General features: G+C 39.1%; 1 protein-coding gene across 4 annotated transcripts in view; it reads right to left on the reverse strand.

The window, feature by feature from the left end:
* Window positions 1-5,290: 5,290 nt before the first annotated feature.
* dnajc6 (DnaJ (Hsp40) homolog, subfamily C, member 6) overlaps window positions 5,291-12,698 on the reverse strand; it is a 35,719-nt gene continuing 28,311 nt past the window's right edge. For all 4 annotated transcript variants that reach the window (XM_018696425.2, XM_051077273.1, XM_018696411.2 and 1 more), the window contains 3 exons: window positions 12,500-12,648; window positions 11,902-12,078; window positions 5,291-8,243 (listed from right to left, as the gene is read on the reverse strand). In XM_018696425.2, the coding sequence (XP_018551941.1) occupies window positions 8,142-8,243; window positions 11,902-12,078; window positions 12,500-12,648 (428 nt within the window). In that variant the 3' untranslated portion in view covers window positions 5,291-8,141. The remainder of the gene's footprint in view (window positions 8,244-11,901; window positions 12,079-12,499; window positions 12,649-12,698) is intronic.

A 12,698-nucleotide genomic window follows, 5' to 3' on the forward strand; every position in this document is an offset into this window, starting at 1 on the left:
ATCTATACCACTTATCCTCAAGGGTTGCAGGAGCCAGTCCCAGCTGACATTGGGAGAGAGGTACACACTAATCGCCAATCTATCGCAGGACCGGAACCCCAACAACAGTCATGCTATTTTAAAAACGGCTTTTAAAAGCCTGTAAAAGTTATTCTTATAGTGCTATTGTTGGTTTCCATCACAGCTGCAGTTAGTGTACATCTAACCCATGGTTGTAAATAGGCAAGGCCAAGGGGAAGGCTGCTATTTTTAACCTTCCAGTAAGATAACAAAAGTCTGCTGACCACAGCAGAGCAGGAAAGTTGACCTGCAGTGATCTGCAAACACCAAACTGTCCTCAATCTTGACTTCTGCATTACAATGACATGACCTTTGTAAAAAAACAATATTGAAACTGAATCAAATGTTCTGTTTCTGTTTCCTGTGTGAAATATGCACACCCAGGCAGCAGTATCTCAGTGTCTTGGCATGCAAAAGGCACATTTCTTCTCTTGCACGTACACATGCACGCACACACACATATATACGCACACATACCACAGCAGCAGTTCCCTTCATTCTTATTGCATCATGTTGGACATGTAGCAAAATGTTTCCTTCTGTCAAGTCAACACATGTAGAGATGATAGATGAGATAACAGTTAATGATTGGGAAATCAGAGCACTTTATTGTATAAGGCATGTTTAACGCTATTAAAATGATGACAGAGACAGGTAGTGTATTGTATGGGAACATATACACTGTAAGTGGATGATTCAGCACAAGAAGACCAGAAAGAATAAAAATACTTTATCATAAAATAGTGATAATAAAACCCATCATCTATGAGAGTATTAGAGACATAAAATGCATGTCTTTAGTTTATGATAATGTATGTAAATGCAAACTCTCCCTAAAGCATGATTTGTTCAGGTGGTCAACAGAACACTCTGACCCTCAGCATTTCTGCCCAAATATTGGGCAGAAATGCTTCTATTCAGCTACTCCATATGTTATAGAGACCCATTAACAAAGGGCCTTGAGAATGTAGTGAGTGCATCTGCATTTCAGAGTCTGTAATGGCTGCATTTTAATGAGTGATTATTAGTATAGCAGAGAGCACAGGTCATGGACAACAAAAACATAATGTCACTGCCACTTAAAAACACATGTTATGGACTCAACTTGCTTGTCTCATGATAATCATTATTTGAATTATATTTGGCAGCAATAAACAGAGGCAATGGATTTTAAATTAGGCTGCTTTCCTGTTCTTCCAACTGCGTTAGTTCCTTGTAAATGTCGTGTCTTATTTTGACCTTTGACATTATGGATGGCAGTGTTCTTATTTCAGCTGATCAGTCAGTCCAATGCTTTGGTCCAGACAGAATATCTCAACAACTATGGAATTGATTGCTATTAAATTTTGATACAGAAATCTCTGGTGCCAAAAGAATAAATCCCAGTGGTTTCAGTGATCCCCTTACTTTACATCTAGCACCACCAGCAGGTTAAATTTTTTCTCGTCCTCTTGCCCTATCATGAGGTTGACATTTTTCTTTGAGTGAAATGTCTCCACAACAATTGGATGCATCATGCAACATGGTACAGACTTTCATGTCACCCTCAGGATGAACTGTAACAACATTTTTGTGTGCCATCATCAAACAAAATTTCACTTTGTCCAAAACATTGGTTTATGAGCAACACTATTGACATCCCATCAGCCTCAGCTGTACTTGGTGTTTGGTGCTAATTAGTGACTGTTTACCCCATTAATATCATTGAGAACAGACTAAGTAATAGAAACACCTTCAAAAATAATCACTTAGTTGAATCAACACCTCTTTAAAAGAGTTTCAGTGATAACTTAACATTATAGCCTTCATGAAGGGAGGATTTATTTCAAGACTGCTGTATTGGACTGCATTAGTTTCAGCAAGGTGTACCTAATAAACTGGCAACTGAGTGTACGTTGTCTCACATTAGTGCTGTTTTGGATGTTTGCATGTGAATTTACGCTCATGGCTGTATTGTCTCTGGGAGGTTTTAAGAAAAAGTTACCTTCAGTCACACACAAACTCATAAGCAAATCCTGGTATTAGAGCAGTAACACAAGATGGACACAAAAATACTTTCCAAACAAATTAACCATCAACAAATCTAAGACAGTATTTCTTTTAATGGCCATTCACTAGAAAGGCCATGAGAAAACATTTATTCCTGTTCCCAGAGTGGAGGAGTAGCATCTCTGGAGACATGAACTTTTCCCATGAAGCCAGTCAGCTGATTTGAAGATAAGAACTGTACGTGCTGTGCTTAAACAACAAGAAGTTATCTTTTCTATTTATTTTTTATTTTTTGACATATTTAATGATGTTGGCTTAAGCAGAGCAGATGCACTGATTTCCAGACATATCCAGTTTCACAGGAACACAGTGATACAGTCAGTAGCAGGAGGTCTTTTATCAGGTCACCACTGAAGCACTTAGGGGTTAAGTGCCTTCTTGGGTAAATTGACAGTTGTGTTTGGCAGAGTGAGGGGTATCATTTATTCACCACCTCACAGCTTCTCCAGGGCAACAGTCTTCATGCATAAAAACAATGTTTTCTTGGTTAAATAACACTTTTTGAGAGCAGGGTGCACCCTTTCCACGTGAATGTTGAATTTATTCAAAACATGGCTGACACTGCCTCTTTGAAAACAGCATGTCCGTCTTTAGCTTGGCTTAAACACCAGTCTAATCGTGGACGTCAGTATGAGAAGGAAGTTTGCATGTATTTAATGCTCAATGATCGAGATATTCAGCCACAAAAGCAAATATCCAAATGCAAATACTACTACTGCTCTCAAGAACATCAAGTCAAGAAATAAGTAAAATCCAAGCAAATTAAATCTAAAAAGAACATTTGTGGTTTATAATCAAATGCTTCTTTTCCTTGAGAGGAATGCGAAGATGAAAGCAAATTGTTGTGAGCAAAAGGAAAAAAATATTTGTGTGAGTCTGATGAGTCACTTTTTCAGTTGTGTATCCTGCACATGTTAAGACAATGGGAGAGTTGCGGAGAATAATGTCTAATACTGCCAGGAAGAACATTTTATTATTACTGGATTAATGAAAAAGTACCAGCTGTTAAAGACTGGCAGAGTGCTGCATGATTTATTGCAATTAGAGCATTACGTATGTCATATTGAAACCCATTCAGACCAATTGTAATAAAATCTGGGAACCTTGGTGTCTGCCATTATGCTGCAGGGGTTCTCTTGAATGTCCTTTCCTTATTGCACATTATTACTGTAACCTCTGGTGTTGTGAGTACAAATCTGGTGGTGTACAAAACTGAGGATTTCAGAGTGCACATTTATGTTATTGTATATAATTTTTTTCATTTAAAGGAGAGGACTAACAAGCACAAACATTAGCTTCAGTGTGCAGGCTCAGTGACTAGATAATCAAAGTCTAACTTCTTTTTAATAAAATCAGGTACAAATGATCAAAACACATAAAATGCATCATAGAATATAGAGAACATAGAGTAGATTTCAACATAAACAATATAGCTTCACATGTCACATCACTCATCTAGCTTCTCCAAGTATAACATACTGAAGCAACTCCTACAATTTACTGGTAATTATTTTTTGTTCATGTAATTTCACCATTACTATATTTTTATACACTAAATCCACAGTTACTAGCAGTGACGACCTTAATTCTCTCTGGTAAATTCCTTGGATATGCTTGTCCACATTTTTATTTACCCCAAAGGACATCTGTGGTCCCTCTACTATTAAGATGTTTATTTGAAACTCTGCATGTATGGAGTGGCTTGACATCAAGATGAGACCATTGCCTAATGGTGTAGGATATCATGAAAAATAAAACATCAGCCTGTGCTAATGGTCTACATCCATCAGCCCCGAACCTCTCTCAGGAAGTACGTCAGCACTGTCCACAGAGTGAATTGGAGGAGGGAAAAACTGAAGAGTGCAGCAGTAACCTTGTTTTACAATGATTCACTGATCGAGGGGGTTATTTTCAATTACCCTAAATTTCCTTCTGGATAGTCAAACACTGACACTGCAGTCCTGTTTTTCCCGGATCTGGGGCCCAAGGGAAAACTTATCAACCCCCTAACTGTTCACATATGGACTGGTAGTGAACAGCAGCATTGTACAGCAGCATATTGTTATAGTCTGTGTTAATTCAAATCAGCACAGAAATCCTGCACCACCACAAACTGAAAGTGATCATGAATTAATCTGATCATCAATCTGATGAAATCACTATTTGTATTGTATCTTTGATAGAGACACATCAACCATTTTATATGAAAAAATTGTCACACTGACTAGAGGTGTGACAAATAGACATTAAATGTTCTCTACTCATGCATGATATTATTTACCATTTGCTAACAGAAAAGACAGTAAGTTATTTTTCCTGATACTTTACATTCAATGGTGGAAAGTCACTAGTATATTTACTCAAGTACTATACTGAGATGTAGTCTTGAGGTGCTCACAGCTCTATCTTTTGCTGCTTTATACTTTTTCTCCACTACATTTGTACTATACAGTACGTTATTTCTGACATTGGGTTATATGAATAAAATTAGCCAGTAACCTTTCAGAACAAGATTTTACATAAAGAAAAACTCATAAGGTTATAAAATACATCGCAGTGTTAAAGATGAGTTTCCAACCTTTTCAGCTTATCACCAAATACACATTTCCCTCAAAACTTAATGTGTTTAATGCTAATTTTCTAATTATAGCATGCTAACATGCTAAACTTGCTAAAAATGTAAATTCTATCACTGCTAAGCATCAGCATATTAACATTATCATTGTGAGCAAATTAGCATGGCAGTGCTAACACTGCAATGTTGTCTCACAGAGCTTCTACGGTGGCTGTAGTATCTTAAGTCACTTGTTTCAATTACCTCCACCTCAGCCAGCTACAACAATTTATGTATGTCAGTAACAGGGGCTATTTTCTGCATAATAAGTACATTCACTGATAATATCAGTGATAACATCCTAAACTAGGATTTATGTGAATGAATGAATGAAGGACATATTCTGAGCACTATAAATGCGCAACAAGCGCATGCCATTTATCATGGCAATAGTTTAAGACATGTGTTGAATGCTGCTGCCCTCCTGTGTTCAAAAGAACAAACTGGCATGTATGAGGTGACAGAGGATTCTCAGGCTGCTTTTCTGTATACCTTTTAAATGACAGAAAAATGAAATGTACACAGCAAAAAAGAGACATATAAAAACTGATGGATGCGGCTCACCACTTCTGTTTTCTGTTTACTATTTATTTCTGTGCACTGCACTTGATCATTATGTACATCCTGTAACGGTAAACAGAACTGAAAAGGAACACATGAACAGAATATTTACACAATTTAGTAATACTTGAACAGCAGACAGGCAAACACATAACATACAGTAGTCTAGAACCAAATCTGATCACTTTCATACATACCACAACTTCAAACAACACACATCCATTGACTACAATATAGAGGTTAGCCTTTTAACATAGCCGTAAGGTTGCAGATAGAGAATTCAGTCAGCGAGGGAGCATATGAGGGTTATTTCACATGTAGGTCCTCAGTGTAAATAGAGCACAGAAGCACATACTACACACTTCCTGTGTCTGGTAAGTCACCAAAGAAAGCAGTAGCCTCAAAATCAGAGTTCAGTAGTTTCAGCCTGAGACCCACTGTCCTTTTTTAGGAGGGACCCATTTCAGTCAAGACACAATTTTTCTCATGTTATTTTCATTCATTCTGGGTCCCAAACCAGTTGAAGAAACAGCGCTTTGTAGCAGTCGGTCAGTATTCAGTCTACATCCTCAAAGCAGATGAACAAACAGGGACAAACCTTCTCTAGTAAAGAGAAAAGACATTATGATGGCTACCAAGCAAGTAAAGACAATCAGAAAAGCATCTCATCGTTCATCTAAATCTTCAAAACAGAGAGAGCATGACCACAGTAACCTGTAAAAGAAAACATTCTGCTCAATTACCATGTGTTAAAATGGATTTTAAACATTTTTTTTTAAACTGATAATAAGGGTCAAGCATCAGAATAAAACAGCTTTACTGGTAGATCTCTCAGTAACACAAAGCTGAAAGGTGAAGATGTTACATGTTCATCTCCTGTGAAAACCTCAAACCCCTAATGGAAATCAAGAATTGCTTCAGTTTCACACATTTTGTTTTTGCATATTTTTGACATTGGCGTAGTTTTTAGAGTGAGTTTTCCTAAAACATTGACCAAAGACAGGAGAGAAACCATCATTCAGAGGAACAATCACATTGGATAGAATATGAATTAAATTATGCAGAAAGACATCCTGGTTTTTAACTATTACAAACAGCTCCTTTGTAATTGATACTTTAAGTGTGCTGTACCTTACTGTTGATATGACCAGATATCTGTATTATTAAGTGTCAGTGCTGTGACAGAAATGTCTCACAGATGTAAACAAAATAAATCAAGTAAATCAATGCAGTCGCTGCACATCAGTGTTTTGATAAAGAGATATATAAAGGATATGTAGGAATCTGAGATATGAAGCAGTGAGACACAGTTTAATTCACACATCACTAACAATCACCTCATGACAGAATTGTCATGTTTGCAAAATCAACCCATACCTTTTTATTGCGTTGAAGTGAGTTGAAGGGCCAACGGAAACAAAGGATGAGCAGTGTTGTCGTGTTTACGCACATAAATGTCAACTCATAGTAGTTTGAAAAAGAAACTGCCAACTATAAAAGGCTAAACACAAAAAACTGTGATATAGTCTGACAACTTATTCCCCTGTTTTGTCAGCTCATCAGAGAGTTTACAGAACGAGTCAAACTTAATGGCCCAAAAACTTTTCACTCAAATACTTGCACATGACCTGATGACGCGCTCATGACAACAACAAAAATGGCAAAATGAACTAATAAATAAATAACAATGGCTGCCTTCAAAGCTGCACTGAATGAAGTAGTCATTTTGTGCTTTTGCAGAGCTCCCTTGCAGAAAATATGTTACTGTATGAGTGAGGATGCATGAGGCCTCAAGGTGCTTCATGTATGGAACTGTACATGTGCTAATCCTAAAATATACAATCCTCAGTTCCCTGCCAATATGGAGACACACAGGGCTTGATTACATCAGACACACCATAAGCAGCTCTCCTACAGTACAGCATTGTTATGTTTCATCAGTCATGTACATCAGTCAGGAACTGAAATTTCAGCAGCTTTCTGTGTTTTTATTGTAAAAAGCCATGTTTCATTTTATCTAGTTTTTTAGTTATTTTGAATCATTCGTCGTGGGGATGGATGCAAACCTGTTATCAGAGTTACTTTCCCTTTTCACTGCCATAACGCTTTTTAAATTAGGTAATTGTTCATTTGTACCTATACACACAACATTTTGGATGGGAAAACATAATAACTTGATGCTGCTGCTCTTTTTCTTATTCCTGGAAACATTCAACCGAATGGAAAACTGGATTTGATATGACAGAGCTGATCACGGATCCAATTCTCACAAAAAACTACAAAGTAAAATCTACTTCCCCAGCAAAACATCTTGCGGGTAAATGCTTGTTGTGCCTTACAGACTATCTGGCGCTCTGAATCTCTAGTTAGAGCAGTCTGTGAAATGCTTGTTCAGTTTACTCCCTGATGTGTTTTTTTCTTATCTCACGGGTCCTTCATCTCTTTTGATCTGTCTCCTCAGAATCAAACGTCTGTCTGTTTTTTCTAGTCGTCCCGGTGACTCTGCTATGATTGGTGGTTTGGTTTCAGGGCTAAGGACGCTCAACAAGGAAAGATAATGTTGCACCACATACATACAGTAGGTAGGTACATTAGCGCTACAGGGGGTCATTTGATCAGTTACACTGTTAGTCTGAGCACTGTAGTTCTGGAGTATTTTGCCATCTTTGCAGATCAACTGGCTGTTCTGTGTTTGTGTGTGGCGAGAACAGAGGTACGGGTCAAAGCACAGGTATAAAGGCAGATGTTGTAGGGTGTGGCCGTAGTATGTTAACCAGAGATGGTGACACATTGTTAGGAGTAGATGACAGAATCAGCAGGTATAGCTTCTTCTCGTTCATTTCCTCTCACTTTTTACTCAGTAGAGGGGTTTTTGTCCTTGGCTTTCAAATTCTGACCAGGCGTCATTTAGTTCCATGAAAATCATCTTGGCATATTGTTCATATGGTTGTCCTGTTGCCTGCAAGGGAAGAGAGGAAAACATATAGCAGTTAAACCCACAGATAGGAAAATCACCTTCAAACACGTTTCACCTCTGCCCTCATTCAAATGAGCGATGCAAAGCAGGTGTTTTGCCTCTGGCGAACACCTGGATATGAAACCGATAACAGATTGGACCATATCCACAAATCTTAAAGGTGAAACATGCTCTCAAAACTCAAGAGCTGCAATATCAAGCCATATGTGACTCAAAGTTTACTCTATTTAGGGATGGGAAAAAAAAGCAAATTGACCTACACATGCACAACATCAACACATTGCACACTGGTAACAAACCATTTTTGAATAAATAAATAAGTGAAAAAGTATGGGTGTGGTCAATGAACAGGACCACAAATGAAATCTAAGGCACAAAACACACTAAAACATAAAAGATTCCAAGGGCAAAAGCAAAAAGAATTTTAAATCTACATAATACTTAAAAACTGTTGATTAACTGAAAATAGCTTACTGTTATTATTTATTACTCATGAAAACACAGTCTACTACTGATGACTGGTTTAAATCCATTTAAATGCATTACATGAACAAATTTGCATGTTTTATATTTCCTCTCAGAATAAATCAATGTGTGTGTGTGTGTTTAAATGATGGGACTTGCATGTTCCCTGCATGTTTATGCATGTACTTGATATGTATGTACTCCCATGTGCCCATCTGTCCACGTGTTTTTTGTGCATTTATTTGCGTTTACTCATAAGTAAATGCCTGCATATGTTTTTGTGGGATTATGCAACAGAATCATATCTGAACTAAAGCTGCCACTGTGTCTCCCCTGTTTTCATGATTGAATTTGTGGAAATCCTGCCAGCTTGTGATGATTGATCAGTAGCTATTGATCCTGTGACTCCGTCTCTAAACCCCTGTGATTGTGTGTACATTTTGGGTTGTACCTAAGCTTTTGCCCAGATAAAAGAGGATGAATAAAAGGACGAGAAGCATTGTATTTTCTTCCCTGCGTGCATGCCGTTTGAAGTTTGCCTTTCACTATTTTACTACATATTTTAGAACCATACTGAAACCACAGGTGAGGTCATTTTAGTTGCTGTTGTTATGACTACATTTTTAAGCTTACGGTTTTATTCCAGACAGAACAGTCGTCATATATTCTGGCACAGTGAGGGGGCTCATTGTTGCTGTGAGTCATTCTGTTCACTTTATGCATTTCACAGGTACCAGCTGTCTCCAGATGATGGCACTGATGTTCAGCTCATGCTCAGAGACTCAACCTACATAAAGCAAGCACTTGCGGAAAACTGCTCTGCAACTGCAAAGACTCTGTTGTAGCACTACTTCCACTGCAAGAATGCTCCTTATCCTACACCTCCTGTTAGTGATCCTGGTGGAGTCCATCGTGGGAGCTCCACAGGTCATGAAACCCCAAGACATCAGAGTGGATGATATCAATATTTTTCTGACTATGGCATGGCAAGTAGCCAACCACATACACCCTAATTCCAGCTGTTATGTCTGTGGTCTAATGCCTTACACAGCTGGAGAAGGTTTACCTCTAATGGCCTTGCCTGCCTCTGACTGTGACACCTGCCACCTGATGCATATTCCCTTGTCCAAGTCTTATTCTCACCCTGATTGCCCAACCATCTCCAAAATGAGACCTCTTAACTGTTCTGGAGGACATGCAAACTGCTACAGATGTCTCAAAACCCCAAAGCCTGTTCCCGTACTTCTCATCCCTCAGCCGTTCCCTTGGTGTCTTGAGAATGACGGTGAGAGACCCGTAGGAGATTCGAACTGCCTTCGTACTTTTAAATGGGACCTGCATCAAACCAGTATTGACTTTAAATCTTTGGATTCTGCACCTGAGCAGTGTTTGGAGAAGGCAGGCCTGGCTCGCCTCAATGCCTTAGCTCACCGCACCGCTAGCTGCTCCATCTCCTCCCCTGTAGGAATGTACTGGATATGTGGAAACCTCGCATATCCGTATCTTCCTGTGGATTACAAAGGACGCTGTGGTTTGGCATACGTAGTCCCTGCTATGAGAGTGGCTCACTCTTTACCGCAGAAACCTCTTCTTAAACGAGCGCGGCGTGGAGTTTCAGACATCTTTGGAACACACCACCAGTCACCTTTTAAGAATGCACTCGGTCCCCTTCTTCCTTTTTACGGAGTTATGTCTGCTTTGGATCAAATTGCCGACCTGTCTCATGCAATAGAAGTTATAGCTAATGAAACCAGTAAGGCTCTCATGCTTATGTCGAGTGAACTCGCTTCTGTCAGACTTCTCGCTTTACAGAACAGAGCAGCTCTGGATTTTCTTTTAGCAGCTCAGGGAGGAACTTGTGCTGTCATTGGTTCTGAATGTTGCACCTTTGTGCCTGAATATAATGCTACGATTGGTGATATTATTAATCACCTTCATGATACTGCTAAGTCTGTTCATCAGGATAGCAGCTCTTTGTTTGACTGGTTGAGCTCTACTTTTGGATCAATGAGTTATCACACTGTTAAAGTCCTGATTATTTTTGTTCTCTTTATTGTATTATTCTTGTTGTTTATATCATGTATGAAAAAGTTCCTGTTCAATATTAATTAATGTACATGACAATCATTAATCCTCTGGCACTATCCTTTTAACTTACTTTAACAATTAAGGTTAAGTTAACTGCAGGAGCCAACCCGCCTCAGTCATGCTTTATATATGTTCCTCACATATGTGCTCTTGTGGAATAGTTTAAAGCCCTCAAAACCTATTTTCTTGTGTTCTAACTATGATCAACTGGATGCTACATGAACACACAGCTCTCTACGGGTGGTTTCACATGAGAGGTTTCTGTATTTGTGTTTAACCTTTGCTCCACTCACAGGCACGCAGCTTGGAGTGAAAAAGATGATGTCCCATACTTCCGTGCACCAATCAGGATTTAACAACAGCTGACTCAAAATCTGATGACAGCTGTGGGGATGTTGCCCATGTTGCCAGGCCACTGTCAGTCAAATCAGATACTCTACACTGTCACAGTCCTGATGAAGTACACTGGCTGGTTTGAGTGTAAAACTAATTAAATAACACTTAAGAATGTTTCTCTAAACTGTATTTTGCCATGTGTCTGTACTTTGATTGTTGCTTGCTAATGCAGAGAATTACTAATATCTCCATTAATTAATTTTGACCACTCATCATGTGTTTGTATCCACATGATGAGTGTAGGTGTTATATTCACTCTTATTTTAGCTCTTCAGCTGCTTTCACACTCCATTATGTTCACCAGTTCCTTGCATATTTTGTCTGCCTGCCTTTTGGTGCTGGTGCAGGCAACATACAATGAGTTTATCAGAGTTTCACCATGAACCAAAACAACAAAGAGGAGACCAAAACAATAAGCTGAGAGATGCTTGAAAATACTGATTATCGCTGCTTTCAGATTTGAATCCAAGTTTTCTGGTGTTAACCTCTATTCGCGGTTTGAATAGCATGTTATGGCAACTCATTTATTGGATATTGCTTCTGTTGAGCTGTCGAAAAATTTTGGGTTGTACCGACACATCTGTCCTAATAAAAGAAAACTCGTTAGATGTGGGGCCAAAGTCTTGTTTTTCCTGTCTGCATACAGATACAGATCCTCACTTTAAAGTCCGCCTGTCACTATCTCTCTCACCTTATCTGGGTGGACGACCAGGACTGCTTTGCGGTAGACCTTCTTGACCTGCTCTGGAGTAACCAGGTCAGCCATGCCCACGGGTTTCCAGCGCGTCTCTCCTTCCCACAGCACGGTATGCATGGTGGACAGCAGGGCACGAATGTTACGCTCCTTCCCCTCGATCCAGTCCAGAATCTGGGTCACCAACAGGAGATGGAGAGAGAAGGGGGGGAGCCATTAGCCAGCGATGACCAGATTTGGAACAATTATTAGGAGAAACGCTTTCATGTTATTTTGGCTCTGCTGAAATGTTTTTAAGGGAGTAATTAGAGGAACCAAAGTTTGGTCATGGAAGATCGGTTGCCTAATTAATTCTGGAATAAACAGAAAGGCTTTAACAGCCAAAGGTTTTTCAGTACACTATCCTACTTTTGGGAATCACTGAATTGCTTCTTTTGTGCTACAGTGGATGAACAGATAACAAAAACCCACTGAATTAATGTCAAACAGTATTTCTACCCAGATGTACTGATGGTCATGGGACCTTGTGCTGTTTCTCAAAGAATAAACTACTCATTATTTCATTTGTATGCAGATGTTACTCAGTGGCCCATGCCTTTATTTTCTCAGGGTCCATCTCTTTGGCCATCTCCTCTTTCCTCATCTCTGCTATAGTCCTGGGCCCTTTCTTCTCTTTGGTCCCTGCAAAGCCCTGACCAGACAGCAGGTCATCAAAGTTGGCATCAGAGGCCCTGGGCTTCGAACCTGGAGGAGAGAAATACAAACAAAGAGAGAAAAAATTATAATTCAATATG

This window comes from Lates calcarifer, linkage group LG17, assembly GCF_001640805.2.
Source record: "Lates calcarifer isolate ASB-BC8 linkage group LG17, TLL_Latcal_v3, whole genome shotgun sequence".
Lineage (NCBI taxonomy): Eukaryota > Metazoa > Chordata > Actinopteri > Centropomidae > Lates > Lates calcarifer.